Source organism: Orycteropus afer, unplaced genomic scaffold (assembly GCF_000298275.1).
Source record: "Orycteropus afer afer isolate SDZICR_OR568_19922 unplaced genomic scaffold, OryAfe1.0 scaffold00066, whole genome shotgun sequence".
NCBI classification, from domain to species: domain Eukaryota; kingdom Metazoa; phylum Chordata; class Mammalia; order Tubulidentata; family Orycteropodidae; genus Orycteropus; species Orycteropus afer.
In genome coordinates, this window is record NW_006921653.1 from 12,146,282 (window position 1) to 12,161,627 (window position 15,346).

The following is a 15,346-nucleotide window of genomic DNA, read 5'->3' on the forward strand; positions in this document are numbered from 1 at the left end:
CACAGAACTGGGGTCCAACCAAGTTGACACACAGCTCCAACTATCACAGCAACTAACAACAAAAAACAACTCTATGTTTATGACATTAAAAAATAACAGCAGTAAACATTATGACAAAAATTTACATGCCAAATCTACTTCTAATCTCACAACAACCTAAGGCACAGAGATGCTTAATAAGTGACTTGATGTTTCAAACCTTATTTTGCAACTCTGAAATGCAGGTGACTATGTCATAAGGTTTAAGAGTATTAAATGAATTAGCAATCTGTAAATCAGCCTTTGTACACAGTACACTTTCTGAAAAATGAAGCCTGTAGTTATTTATTTGTTTGTTTATTTTTTGTGGTGGGGGGGGGTACAAATTGGTTTTCTTTTTAATGATCCATATGCATTCTATTTTTTGACATTTACTGCAATCCCCACAATGTAACAGCATTCTTCCCACCTCCTGCCTGTATCCAGCTCTTTCTTTCCTCCTTCCTTCCATCCCCTCTCACTTTCCTAGCTCTATCCCTGGGCAAATGCTGTCTTAATTCATATACTTGATTGTTCTAATAAGTGCATACCCTTCTGATATTACTGTTTACCTTATAGATCTGTCTATCCTTTGGCTGACAGTTGAGTGGGGTTAATTCCTCTCTAGCTTGAACTGATAGTCTCCAGGGTTCTATCAGTCTTCATCAGACCAGTAAGCTTGGTCTTTTTTTATGATTTTGAGTTTTATTCCACATTTTCCCCGACTCTCTTTGGGACCTCCTTTTGTGATCCCTTTCAGAGTAGTCAGCAGTGGTAGCCAGGCACCATCAAGTTCTTCTGGTCTCAAGGTCGTGAAGCTTGGGGTTCATGTCCTCCATTTCTTTGCTCGGTATGGTGAGAGACCTTAGATGGTCACTCACAAGCTCTTAAAACCCCAGTTGCCACTCACCAAAGTAAAATGTAAAACATTGTCTTTGTGAACTAACTCTATTATGGCAATTGACCTTAGTGTCATGAGACCCAGATCATCTTTGCTTAAAAAGTTAAGTTCCATATATTACAATCTTAATATGTAATATTTGAATTTGTTTTTTGCACACAGGGCCCCATGGACCAACTGTCTCTCTACCAGCAAGCTACCCAGGAGGCTTGCCTATGGGATACTACAGTCCACAGCAGCCCAGTACCTTCCCTTTGTATCAGCCAACTGGTGGTACTCAGGCTATTCAGTATCAGCCTGGCAAATATCCTATGCCAAATCAGTCTGCTCCAATAATATGGATGCCAGGGCCAACTCCTATGACAAACTGCCCACCTGGTCTGGAATATTTAGCTCAGGTACTCCATTAATTTCATATGAAGTATGCCCATGGGATATAACAAGAAAGACTAATGTCTTAATATAATGGATAAAGGAAATGACAGATTATGACAGTTTATGAGACTGTAAAAATGGTAGTGCCAACTTAGGAAATGTGCAGCAGAAGCTGAGACTACAGGGATGTTGTCGATGGAAAGAGTACGGTTTTTATAAAGGATGTATGCTAAGTTTTAAGATATTTTAAGATGTCCTGTTGATGGCAGTTAAAAAAAATAGGAATAAGTATAAAAGAAAGCTATGCTAATTTGGGTTTCATGTGCTTAGAAGTAAAGAGTTAACATCAATCAAAGCAACGTAAAAAAAGGACAGAACAATATGCAGTAGGTAAATTTCACACACCTTAACCCATTGCTTTTCTTCATCACTCATAATTTTCTTTAGTCCCTCTTGCTACACCCAAAGGCATACAGTGTAAGTAAGAATAGGGGGCCTATTGAGGATCTTGCTTCAAGCTAAGTCTCAGACGTCCCCTCCCACGAACTCTTAATTCATTTCTGTAGATATATTTTGGAGGCATCCGGACACTCGGATTAAACACTGGAGTGCTGTGGAGAGTCGGTGTACCAGATAGGCAGTTTAAAAGATCATGTCAAGCTCAGAACAATTACTTTAATGGAAAAAAGATAAAACTAGTATTGGAAACCCCTCAGAAATTTCTGAATGCTGTATTGCTTTCTTGGAAAAGGGAAGTTGAAATACATTGTCCCAATCTATATTGGGAAAAAAGAGTTCCCAATTCAATACTTGTCTCTCCACAATATTAATCAAGTATTCCCATGATTAAACAATGCTTAGATTTGACAAGTTTTCTTTTTTCAGTTCCATATTGATAAACCAATATTCAATACTTGTCTCTCCACAATATTAATCAAGGTATTCCCATGGTTAAACAATCCTTAGAATTGACAAGTTTTCTTTTTTCAGTTCCATATTGATAAACCAAATAAAATCCATCGACTCATATTGACCCCTCCTTGGGTTTCCGAAGAGGTATCTCTACAGAAGTAGATTGCCCAATCTTCCCCTGTTAATCCTGTGCATTGAAAATTCATAATATAATGCTAACAGTGTTGAAAAAATCCAGTCAGTTGAGTCAGGAAATTTGGACTTCACATGAACCAAAATATTGACAAAAACAAAGACTGTCATTTAGGCAAAGTGCTAGAATAAACCCCTCAATTATTTCCAAATATTATAAAATGTTAAAGTTAAACTTCATTAAGTTTAGAAAGTCCATTTTTTACACTTGATAAACCTGTTACTATTGAGTTGATTCTGACTCCTGGCAATCCTATGTGTTGCAGAGTAGAACTGTCCCATTAGGTATTCTTGCTTCTAATTGTCACAGGATCAGATAGCCAGGTTTTCTTCCAGGGCATCACCGGGTGGGTTTGAACTGCCAATCTTTCATTTGTACTTGAGCACAAAACATTTGTGCCAGCTAGTGACCTTACTTGACAATAAGTACAGAAGTTGTCCTTGCAAGTCCAGCATATTCTGGAATCAGTTCTTTCTCTTAAAATCATACAGATGCAATATTAAATATTTAAAAGCAGTTGCTCAACTTCTATTACTGACAGGTAAAGTTAACATATTTGATGAGTTCTATTTCCCTTTCCAGGAATGTTTAGAGTTTTAAAAATGTAGACATAAAAAGAAACATAAAATACTGGTTTAGAGTCAGATAAACCTGGTTTTGATTCTGACTCTAATCTCTACTAACTCTACAACTTTAAATAACTTTCCTAACACATTAGTCCTTCAATTTTACCATCTGTAAATTAGTACTGTGCATGCCTGCGTTATTAGATTGTTAGAAGAATTGTTAAAGAGATAAGGTTCGTAAAGTGCCTTATATTTTGAGCACACAGGACACACGCAAGGGATGTGTTGATGTTAGTAGAAATGCTTTCCTGGATGTGAATGGAAGACACATAGACAATCATTTCCTTTATATGCCCTACTCTTTTTGACATCTTATGCACAAGTTAATGAGGAGCTCTAGTGGCACAGTGCCTAAAGCGTTTGACTGCTAACCAGAAGGCTGACAGTTCAAACCCACCAGCCGTTCCTTGGAAGGAAGGTTGGATAATCTACTTCCGTAGTGATACCATCTCGGAAACCCAAGGAGGGGTCACTATGAGTTGGATCCAACTCCATGGCAGAGGGTTTTTTTTTTTTTTGGTTTATGCACAAGTTAAATGGATCCTTATCAGCATTACCAGGATGACTTAGAGTCCAACAGTATGATTGTAAGAACAGACTTTTTACTTTGCCAGTGATCCACCAACTCCTCAAAGATCTGCTCCTTAATAGCCGTAGAATCTAACTGGGCATCCTTCTCCTGCATTAAAAGATATCATTACATCAGGAAATGTTGGTCAGCAGTGGACACTTTTACCAAGATTTTAGTATCCTGCAATGTTTTGAAAGGAACTGTAAGCCATTTTAGTGGCCACAATTTTATAAGATGTGTTTAGGCCCTCTTGTGTGATTATGTTTTCACACAAGAAAAAGTATTTTAGTTAAGCATGAATTGTATCCTCTTTATACTCTCCTATAATCAATCATACCACAAATCCTTCATGTCCAGCTAAGTCACTTTCAGTTTCACTCATTTCAACATCCATGTATTTTTCCTTCATTGATATACCCAACAAATACTTAGTGAGATATGGAATTTCAGGCAAAGTTCAGGATTTGGAGATTAAGAATATATGAAATATAATCAAGTTGTCCTCATGGAGGCTTCATCCTGTCTGCTAAAATATTCTCAAGCATAATGAAAAATGGGTCTAACTGTACATTGGGGAGTGATTCCTAAAGAAAACTCAAGTTTATATGATGATGTTCCTAACCTCCCTTTTCATGGTGTCCCATCTCAGAATTTTTCTTTTCCTTTCTCTTCATTGCTTTCAGATGCTTGCTGCTCTCTTGGGAACCCCTCGTCCCTCCTTATAAGGAAGATCTTGGCATTAGTATCCCTTTTGAGCGGCCGTCAATGTGTTACTCTCTCTGAGAATCTGTGAAATGATATAAAACAGGCCACCGCTGTGTGAGGGCCTCCTCATTAATTTGTTCTCCCTGAGGCGTGCAGAGAATTGCTATCTCTTTGGCTGGTCTGTGTAAAGTGTCCTGAACAACTCCAGTCTATGGGTGGCATATTGGAGAGAGTGGGACAGCTAGGAAGAATCTGTATAAACACAGCCTTTTCTAGATGTTCTTGCTATAACAAGTTGGCAGTTTTCTCATATATTAGGCAACTGGTTGAATTCTTTACAATGGAACTGAAGGAAAAATTTTGACTCAGTGATAATGAGTTTGAGCAGCTGTGCTAATAATGATCTGATCAGATAACTAATTTCACTTGATAAAATATTTTTAACTGATTCCATTCAACTTTATAGAGTTTTCTTTAGCATGAATGGATTATTTTAATAATAAAATTGTTTCTTCAATTTCTCTTCTAATATTAATTTGATATAACTTTGTTATTTCTCTCTCTCCTAATTACTTTGTTCTATCCCCACAGTTGGACAACATACATGTTCTTCAGCATTTTGAGCCTCTGGAATGTATGTATGATTCTGTATTGTTCAGCAGTATTTGAAACGAGTAGAAATTTACATTATCAGATATATTTTTATATAAATTATTGCTCAATAGCTCAGGAGAAAAAGACTGTTCTCTATTATCTTGTGTTCCAGAAAGTAATAAAAGGAATTATTTTGTATAACTCTGTTTATACATCATATATCATATAATCATAATTTCTTAGACATGAAAATGACCTTATTGTCTGTTCAATGACCTTGCCCTTTACATATGGCTTCTTCTCCACAGTCATCTTTCATAGATGAGAAAAAAAGGAGCCAAGCACCACCAGAGCTCCTTCTAAATGAATTAGCAGTGGCTAATTCATGACTCGTCCAAGGAGTGGCTAGTAGGTGTTCTGAACTGCCAACCTTCTGGTTAGCAGTCACATGCCTTAGGCATTAGGCCACCAAAGTCAGCTCATCAGTGGCAAAGCTAGAACTAGCATTTAGAACTGAACACCTGTCCAGTGCCCTTTTGTTGAAAGTTAGAAGAAATGAGCCCTGGAAACAGGAACCTGTTTTCTATTCATCAGTACAAAAGTGCTGGCCTGCACTGCACCATCTTTACACATTTGTCTGGCCACTACATCAAGCCTTTGCCTTTTCTTGGTTCCTTTTTCTATTTGTAATTATTAATGACCCTGGTTCTCTTAGCATATTTCATGAGCTGGTTAATTGATGGTCCAGTGTAAAATTTCATTTAAATATTCTTTTAAATTAAGATTTTATGAATTCAGATACCCTAGAAAATAGTTCCAATCTTTTGTTTTTTGTGAAAAAAATTAAGAAGCATTTAAAATTAGCTTTTTAAAATAAATGTTTGGAATTTTCCAAACTATTTAAATATTTAGAGGACTTACGAATAACTTTCATATTCTAATCACTTGTATATATGTCACTAGAAATTTTTAAAAAGTTATTTTGCTTGAAGCCTTAAAGAAATGCGGCACAGAATTTCTTGAGTATGATTTTAATAGCTTCTAATTGGAGAAGGCTTTCTCATTTGCTTTTTTAGTGATTGCACGTTTTGAAAGTAATAATAGATATGATATTAAAAACAACTCGGAACAAATGGTTTACATTGTAAATGAAGATACAGATGACTTCACCAGGAATGCTTATCGGACACTGAGGCCCTTCGTCCTCCGGGTCACTGATTGTATGGGCAGAGAAATCATGACAATGCAGCGACCCTTCAGATGCACCTGCTGTTGCTTCTGTTGTCCCTCAGCCAGGCAAGAGGTCAGAGAATAGAGGTCTTACCCATTCTGTCTTCCTGGTCCACCCCTTAAGGCATGCTTGTGCTCCTTGTAGAATAACACAAGGAGGATTTTCACTGACTTTGCCAGTCAGAATGGAAGAAGGTGGTGGTGGGGAAGGTCTTAGTCAGTGGTTCAAACTCATATTAGGGTGTTTAGTCAATGACCACTATTCTATTAACTGTGTCTACTGAATGAGAAATTGTAGATATTAATAACAGCCATGCACATTTATCTAAATGTATTGACTTATCTTTAGATAAGGTATGACTAAAGAGTAAGTGTGTGCTCTTAGAATTGGAGGGACTTTAGTTAAATTCATGTTACCCACACACAACCCAGACCTTTCCACAGATGAAGAACCAAAACCAAAACAACCCACTGCCATGGAGTTCATTCTAACTCACAGTGGTTCCTATAGGGTTTCTAAGGTTGTAAATCTTTACTGAAGCAGACTGCCTCATCTTTCTCTTGTGGAGTGTTTGGTGGGTTCGAACCACAGACCTTTTGCTTAGCTGCCAAATGCTTTAACCACTACACTATCAGAGCTCCTTACAGATAAAAACAGGAGTCTAAAGAAGATGAAGCGCTTCATGAATGTCTCATACTTAGGTGTCAGTGCTGGAGCTGGAATGCAGCTGTGCTCAGTTATAATTCAATTACTCTAAAAACTATAGGTTGTTAGCTACAGGTGGGAAAAAAATAAACACATTTTAGAGAGACCAAGCAGAGTTTGAATTCCAGATACTGCATCTGCTTAAATTTGGTCATTTACTTAATCTGGTTAAGCCTCAGTGTTATTATTCATAAAATGGGTAGAACAATACTCCATAAGATTACTGGGATTTTAAATACCATGTTAAGTACTATCATTTACCAAATGTTAGTTTATTTACAACCTTTTGATTTATTCATCTGGAAAATGGAGATAATAATAGTACTCATCTTATAGTATTGTTTTTGAGGATTAAGTGCTAAATAAATGACAACAGCTTAGAACTGTGCCTACACATATTACAGTAATCAGTAAATCAACTTTTGTCCCACAACATAATCTAGATTTTTTTTTCAGAATTCTTGTTTTATTTGTACTTGTGTGTATTTAGTTCTATGCAATTTTATCACCTTCCTAGGTTTCTATATCCACCACCACAATAGAGACACACAACAGTTCCATACCAGAAAATTCCTTTTAATTACTATCCCAACCTTCCTCCCCCCTTCATCTCTAACCTCTGGTAACCACTAATCTTTACTCCATACCTATAATTTTGTCATTTCAAAAGTATATGTAAATGAAATTATATAAAATTTAACCTTTCGGGATTTTTTCTTTTTTTGCTCAGTGTTACCACCATGAGGTTCATCTAAGGTGTTGCCTGATTCAATAATTTATTCCTTTTTATGGCTGAGGAGTATACTGTAATATGAACTTTTTAAAAATATTTTTCTACAACTTAGATGAGATCTTAGTTCTAGAAAGCTATCAAATTTGTATGTATGTGTGTGTTGTGTATATATATATATATATATATATATATGAACAATATCTTGATTTGTTAATCAATGAAGCTGAGTGATCCTACCTCATGATAATATTGTTGTTGATACTTGCCGTCAAGTTGTTCTGATGCATAACGACCCTATGTACAACAGAACAAAACACTGTCTGGTTGTGTGCTTGAGCCCATCATTGCAGCCACTCTGTCAATCCATCTCATTGAGGGTCTTCCCTGAAACTCTACTTTACCAAGCATGATATACTTCTCCAGGGACTGGTTCCTTTGAAAAACATAACCAAAATATGTGAGATGAAGTCTGGCCATTCTCACTCCTAAGGAACATTCTGACTGCACTTCTTCCAAGAGAGATTTGTTCATTCTTCTGGCAGTGCATGGTATTTTCAGTATTCTTCACCAACACCACAATTCAAAGACATTAGTTCTTCTTTGGTCTTTCTTATTCATTGTCCAGCTCTCACATGCATATGAGGCGACTAAAAATATCATGGCTTGGGTTAGGCACACCATAGTCTTCAAAGTGATATTGTTACTCTTTAACACTGTAAAGAGGTCTTTTGCAGCAGATTTGCCCAGTGCAATACTTTGTTTGATTTCTTAACTGCTGCTTCAATGAGCAACTAAATCCAAGTAAAATCAAATCCTTGACAACTTCACTGTTTTCTCCATTTATCATGATGTTTCTTATTGGTCCTGTTGTGAGTATTTTTGTTTTCTTTATGTTGTAATGTAATCCATAATAAAGGTTGTGGTCTTTGACCTTCATCAAAAGTGCTTCAAGTCCTCTTTGCTTTCAGCAAGCAAGACTGTATCATCTGCATATAACAGGTTATTAATGACTCTTCTCCAATCCTTCTTCATATAGTCCAGCTTCTTGGATTATTTGCTCAGCATATAGATTGAATAAGCACGGTGAAAAGATACAACCCTGACATATGCCTTTCCTGATTTTAAACCACACAGTATCCCATGGTTCTGTTCAAATGATGGCCTGTTGGTCTATGTATAGGCTTTTCATGTTCACAATTAAGTGTTCTGGAATTTCTATTACTCGAATGTTATTCACAGATTGTTATGATCCACACAGTCAAATACCTTTGCATGGTCAATAAAATACAGACAAACATCTCTATGATATTCTCAACTTTCAGCCACAATCTGTCTCACATCAACAATGCTATCCCTCCTTCTATATTCTCTTCTGAATATGCCTTGATTTTCTGGCAATTCCCTATCTATGTTCTGTTGCACCTGGTTTTGAATTGTTGTTGTTAGATGCCATCGAGCCAGTTCTGACTCATAGTGACCCTGTGTACAACAGAATGAAACTCTGCCAGGTCCTGTATCAGCCTCACAATACTTGCTATACCAGAGCCCATTGTTGCAGCCTCTGTCAATCGATCTATTTGAGAGCCTTCCCCTTTTTTGTTGACCCTCCACTTTACCAAGCATGACATCCTTCTCCAGGGAACAGTCCTTTCTGACAACATGAGCAAAGTAGGTGAAACGAAGTCTGGCCATTCTGGCTTCCAAGGTGCATTCTGGGTGCACTTCCTCCAGGACGGATTTGTTAGATCTTTTGTCAGTCCATGATACTTCTGTATCTTTCACCAACACTACAACTCAAAAGCATCAACTCTTCTTTGCTCTACCTTATACATTGTCCAGGAGCTCTGGTAGCATAGTGCCTAAGGCACTTGACTGCTAACCAGAAAGCTGGCGGTTCAAACCCACTAGCCAATCCTCAGAAGAAAGGTTGGGCAATCTACTTCCGTAGTGATACTGTCTCGGAAACCCAAGGAGGGGTCACTACGAGTCAGGGCTGACTCGATGGCACACAACAACAACATACATTGTCCAGCTCTCAAATGCATATGAGGCTAATGAAAATACCATGGCTTGGGTTAGGCACACCTTAGTCTTCAAAGAGACATCTTTGTTTTTCAGCACTTTAAACAGGTCTTTTGCAGCTGATTTGTCCAGTGCAATACAATATCTGATGTCTTGACTGCTGCTTCCATTGGTGTTGATTGTGGAACCAATAAAATGAAATCTCTGACAACTTCAGTTGTTTCTCCATTTATCATGATGCTGCTTATAGGCCCAGTTTTGAGTATTTTAGTTTTCTTTATGTTGAGATGTAATCCATACTTCAGACTGTAGTCTTTAATCTTTATCAGTAAGTGCTTCAAGTCATCCTCACTTTCATCAAGCAAAGTTGTGTCATCTGCATATCATAGGTTGTTAATAAGTCTTCCTCTGATCTGGATACCATACTCTTCTTCATATAGTCCAGCTTCTCTGATTATTTGCTCAGCATACAGATTGAGTAAACATGGTAAACAGATAGAACCTAATGCACTCCTTTCCTGATTTTAAGCCATGCATTATCCCCTTGTTCTGTTCAAACAACAGTCTCCTGGTCTATGTACAGGTTCCACATAAGTACAATTAAGTGTTCCGGAATTCCCATTCTTCTCAATGTTATCCATAATTTGTTATGATCCACAAAATAGAATACTTTTGCTTAGTCAATAAAACACAACTGATATTCTTTGCTTTCAGCCAAGATCCGTCTGACATCAGCAATGACATCTCTCATTCCACATCCTCTTCTGAATCCAGCTTGAATTTCTGCAAATTCTCTATCAATATACGGCTGCAACAGTTTTTGAATTATCTTCAGCAAGATTTTATTTGCATATGATATTAATGATATTGTTTAATAATTTCCACATTCTGTGGGATCACCTTTCTTTGGAATGAGTACAAATATGGATCTCTTCCACTCAGTTGGCCAGGTAACTGTCTTCCAAATCTCTTGGCATAGACAAGTGAGTGCCCCTGGCGTGGCATCCATTTGTTGAAACATCTCAAGAGGTATTCCATCAGTTCCTGGAGTCTTGTTCTTCACCAATTCCTTCAGTCCAGCTTCAACTTCTTCCTTCAATACCGTTGGTTCTTGATCACATGCCATCTCCTGAAATGGATAGATATCGATCAATTCTTTTTGCTATAGTGAGTCTGTGCATTCCTTCCATCTTCTTTTGATATTTCCTGAATCATTCAATATTTTGTCCATAGAATTTTTCTATATTGCAAAGGCTTGAATTTTTTCCTCACTTCTTTCAGCTTGAGAAATGCTTAGTGTGTTCTTCATTTTTGGTTTTCTAACTCCAGGTCTTTGCACATTTCATTATAATAATTGACTTTATCTTCTAGAGCTGCTCTTTGAAATCTTAAGTTCAGCTCTTTTATCTTGTCAATTTTTTCATTTTGTTTAGTTACTCTCCATTCAAGGGCAAGTTTCAGAGTCTCTTTTGACATCCATTTTAGTCTTTTCTTCCTTTTCTATATATTTAATGACCTTTTGCTTTCTTCGTGGATGATGTATTTGATGTCATCCCACAATTCCTCTGGTGTTTGGCCATTGGTGTTCCATGCATTAAATCTCTTCTTTAGATGGTCTGTAAATTCAGGAGGCATATAATCAAGGTCATATTTTAGCGCTGGTGGACTTGTTTTAATTGTCTTCATTTTCAATTTGAATGTGCATATGAGCAATTGATAGTCTGTTCCACAGTCAGCTCCTGGCCTTGTTTTGGTGGAATATATTGAGCTTCTTCCTCACCTCTTTCCACAGATGTAGTCAATCTGATTCCTGTGTATTCCATCTGGTGAAGTTCACATGTGTAGCTGCTGTTCATCTTGTTGAAAAAAGGTATTTGTAATGAATAACTTGTTGGTCTTGCAAAATTCTATCATGTACTCCCTAGCATCATTTCTGTCACCAAGACCATATTTTCCAACTACCAGTGATTCTTCTTTTTTTTCCAACTTTTGGATTCCAATCACCAGTGATAATCAACAAATCTCGATTGCACGTTTGGTCAATTTCAGACTGCAGAAGTTGGTAAAAGTCTTCCATTTCCTCATCTTTGGCTATGGTGGTTGGTGCATAAATTTGAACAATAGTTCAAATAACTGGTCTTCTTTGTAGGCATATGGATATTATCCTATCACTGGCATCATTGTACTTCAGGATAGATCTTGAAACATTCTATGTGACGATGAATGCCACCCCATTCCTCTTCAATTTGTCATTCCCAGCATAGTATATCATGTGGTCGTCTGATTCAAAATGGCCAGAACCAGTCAGTCCATTTCAGCTTACTAATGCCTAGGATATCAATCTTCAGATGGTCTCTAAATTCAAGGTCATATTTTGGCTCTCATGTACATGAGCAAATGGAGGTCCTGGATGATTTACTCCATCCATATCATTAAGGTCCACTCTACTCTGAGGAGGCAGCTCTTCCCCAGTCATGTTTTGAGTGTCTTCTGACCCAAGGGACTCATCTGGCACTATATTTCAGGGCTGTTCATAATGTTTTCCAGTAATATATCACAAAGTGTTTCACTGCTATTCATAGGGTTTCTACTGGCCAATTCTTTGAGAAGTGGATAGCCCCTTCCTTCTGAGTCTGTCTTACTCTGGAATCTCCACTGAAACCTGTGCACCATGAGTAACCCTGCTGGTATTTGAAGTACTGGTGGCATAGCCTCCAGCTTCACAGCAACCCTCAAGCCACCACAGTATGACAACAGACAGATGAGTGGTGGGGTTATGAATTATTTTCAGCAGAATTTTACTTTTGTGTGATATTAATGATATTGTTTGGTAATTTCTACATTCTGTTGGACTTTTCTTTGGAATGAGCACAAAATAGACCTTTTCCAGTCAGTTGGCCATGTAGCTAGCTATCTTCCAAATTGCTTAGGATAAAAAGTGTGGGATTCCAACATTGCAGCCATTTGTTGAAACATCTCTACAGGTATTCTCTCAATCCCTAGAACCTTGCTTTTCAACAGTGTTTTCAGTGAAGCTTGGATTTCTTCCTTCAGTACCATAAGTTCTTGATCAAATGTCACCTCCCGAAATAGTTGAATGTTAACTAATCTTTTTAGGTACAGTGACTCACTGTATTCCTTCCATCATCTTTTGGTCCTTCCTACATTGTTCAATATTTTCTCCATAGAATCTTTAAATATTACAACTCAAGGCTTATTTTTTTTTTCTTCAGTTCTTTCAGCCTGAGGAAAGCCAATTGTGTTCTTCCCTTTGGTTTTCTATACAGGTCTTTGCACATTTCATTGTAATACTTTGCTTTGTCTTCTTGAGCTACCCTTTGAAATCTTCTGTTCAGTGCTTTACATAATCATTTCTCCCATTAGCTTTATGTATTCTCAGTTCAAGTGCAAGTTTCATACTCTCTTCTGACATCCATTTGGATTTTTTCTTCCTTTCCTTTTTAATGATCTTTTATTTTCTTCATATATAATGTCCTGTTGTTGTATACTACTATTGAGTTAGATCTGACTCATAGCGACTCCTCCTTGGGTTTCTGAGGAAGTATCACTATGGAAGTAGATTGCCCAATGTCCTAGGTGACCAAAAATTCTTTGGAAAGTGTATATGACACCATAAAAATAGTCAGTAGAGCTTTTACACTGGGCTTATACTAAATAACTTAACCTTTATGACTCTTTTATTACCATAAAATAGTAAGCTCTTTATCCTTCACAAAAAATATTATAATAAATATAATTCATGTAAAAGATGATAATAGATAATATTTCATAAACCTAAAATGGCTTAATGCACATAAGCATACAACATGATATTTGTTTCACAATATATACTTTTGGAATGCCTCATTTTAAATTTTCTGCTGTAATTGTCAGGTCTGAGATTTAATTTAACCCTGAGTAAATCTTATGATAGCTTGTTACTGATTCATGGATTCTGTTGCCAAAATTGAGACTTATAGATCAGAGACAAAAGATGTAATTATGGCACAGCAAGCAGTGTGAGCATCAGCATTTTTGCATCAGTTCCCATAACTCCAAGTCCTAAAGAGTCAAATTGGAGGAGCCCAGGTGACTACTGTTTATGCAGCTGAGAACATTGAACTTGAGGAACAGACCATTTTATTGCAGAGTACTCAATCAGCCCTGCTTTTTCCCAAAAGCAGACATGACCATTTCTCAAAGCTGCTCAGTACAAATACAAGACTGAGAAATAACCCAGGTAAAGAGTGGTCTGGGCTTTGCTTTCTTGTCACAACAAGTAAGTCATATGGCAATGAGAGTAAATCATGGAAAATTATCTCCCCCAACAATAATCTTCTTAGTCCTAGTATGATTTAAGAACACATCAAGATCGTGTGTGTGTGTGCATGTATGTCTATACATATGTATTTATGTATGTAATACCATGTCCTCTGCCCAACTTCATTTGCAGATGGAGGTCCAGTGTCCTCCTGGTGTACCCATTGGCTATGTTGCAGAACACTGGAACCTGTGCAGGGCAGTTTACAGTATCCAAAATGAGAAGAAAGAGAATATGATGAAAGTGTATGGGCCATGCTCAACCTATGGCTGTGGTTCAGATTCTGTTTTTGAGGTACCTAATCTTAATCTAAGAGCCTTGGTGGTACAGGAATTACGTGCTTGGCTGCTAACCAAAAAATTGATGGTTCCAACCCAACAGCCACTCCATGGAAGAAAGATGGAGCAATCTGGTTTCAAAAATATTTACAGCCTTGGAAACCGAATTGGGCAGTTCTGTTCTGTAAGGTCACTATGAGTCAAAATTTGATATAACTGCAATGAATTTAATTTTTTTTAAATCTCAATCTAATATTTTTTTACACATACTAATCAACCTCAGAGTGATTTTATTTTAGATGATTTTTTTTCATATGAATGAAATGTGGTTTACAAAATAATTTATAAAATAGATAAAGTAGTATGAGTAAAGAAAATGAGGTGACATAAGATGATTTTCAAATTATTATTAGTGGATTGCTTGGTTTTTCCCAAAATGTGAGTTCCTTTGTCATGATGTTATTGCTTGTAGTGGTTACGTTTGTGTGTCAACTTGGTCGGGCCTGGTAGAGTGGCTGGGCCCCTAGATGTAGTTATTCCCTATGGTGAGATTGGTAATTAACTCCATGGTGGAATCTATTAGAGCAGCTGAGTAGCTGCTTTGGATGTGTGGTCTGTTTCTCGTATATAAGAAATAGCTTTGGGAATGGTTTCTAGCCTATGACATGCTTGAACCCTGCATGTAGATGAGTCATTGTTCAGCAGCCTGCCATGCTCTGCCTACCTTGGGACTTTTAATGGACTTGAATTAATGGCCTGCCGTGTGGTTTGGTAACATGGGGACTGTGGCTTTTTACTTGTCATCCTTGGGCTTGTCAGCCTCAGCAGCCACCAGTTGAGTGAAGAAAAGCCTCCAGCTTCAGTGGGCCGGGAGCTGGAGGCAGAGCTGAAGCCCAAGGCTGAGGGGCTTTCACCCAGTCCCTAGAGCCTGGCACTTTGAACTTGGACTTAAAGCCTTCCAAACTGTAAGATAATAAACTCCTGTTTCTTCAAACCATCCCACTGTGGTATATTCTTGTCAAAGCAGTACTAGGTAACCAGAACATTGCTTTATAAAGATGAAAAGAATAATAAACCAGTTAAAAAATTAAACTTTCTCAGAGTAAATAGCTTGACCTTAACCTTTAGATTATATTTAGCTGCATTCAATTGATCATTTTT

The 15,346-nt window shown here is 37.3% G+C and overlaps 1 protein-coding gene across 1 annotated transcript in view; it reads left to right on the forward strand.

Moving 5' to 3' along the window:
* Nucleotides 1–15,346, forward strand: part of PLSCR4 (phospholipid scramblase 4) — a gene marked incomplete at its 3' end in the record, with an annotated part of 49,220 nt that overhangs the window by 31,695 nt on the left and 2,179 nt on the right. The window contains exons 2-5 of the mRNA XM_007940214.2: nucleotides 1,082–1,317; nucleotides 4,893–4,935; nucleotides 5,972–6,198; nucleotides 14,040–14,201. Of these exons, the coding sequence (XP_007938405.2) occupies nucleotides 1,082–1,317; nucleotides 4,893–4,935; nucleotides 5,972–6,198; nucleotides 14,040–14,201 (668 nt within the window). The remainder of the gene's footprint in view (nucleotides 1–1,081; nucleotides 1,318–4,892; nucleotides 4,936–5,971; nucleotides 6,199–14,039; nucleotides 14,202–15,346) is intronic.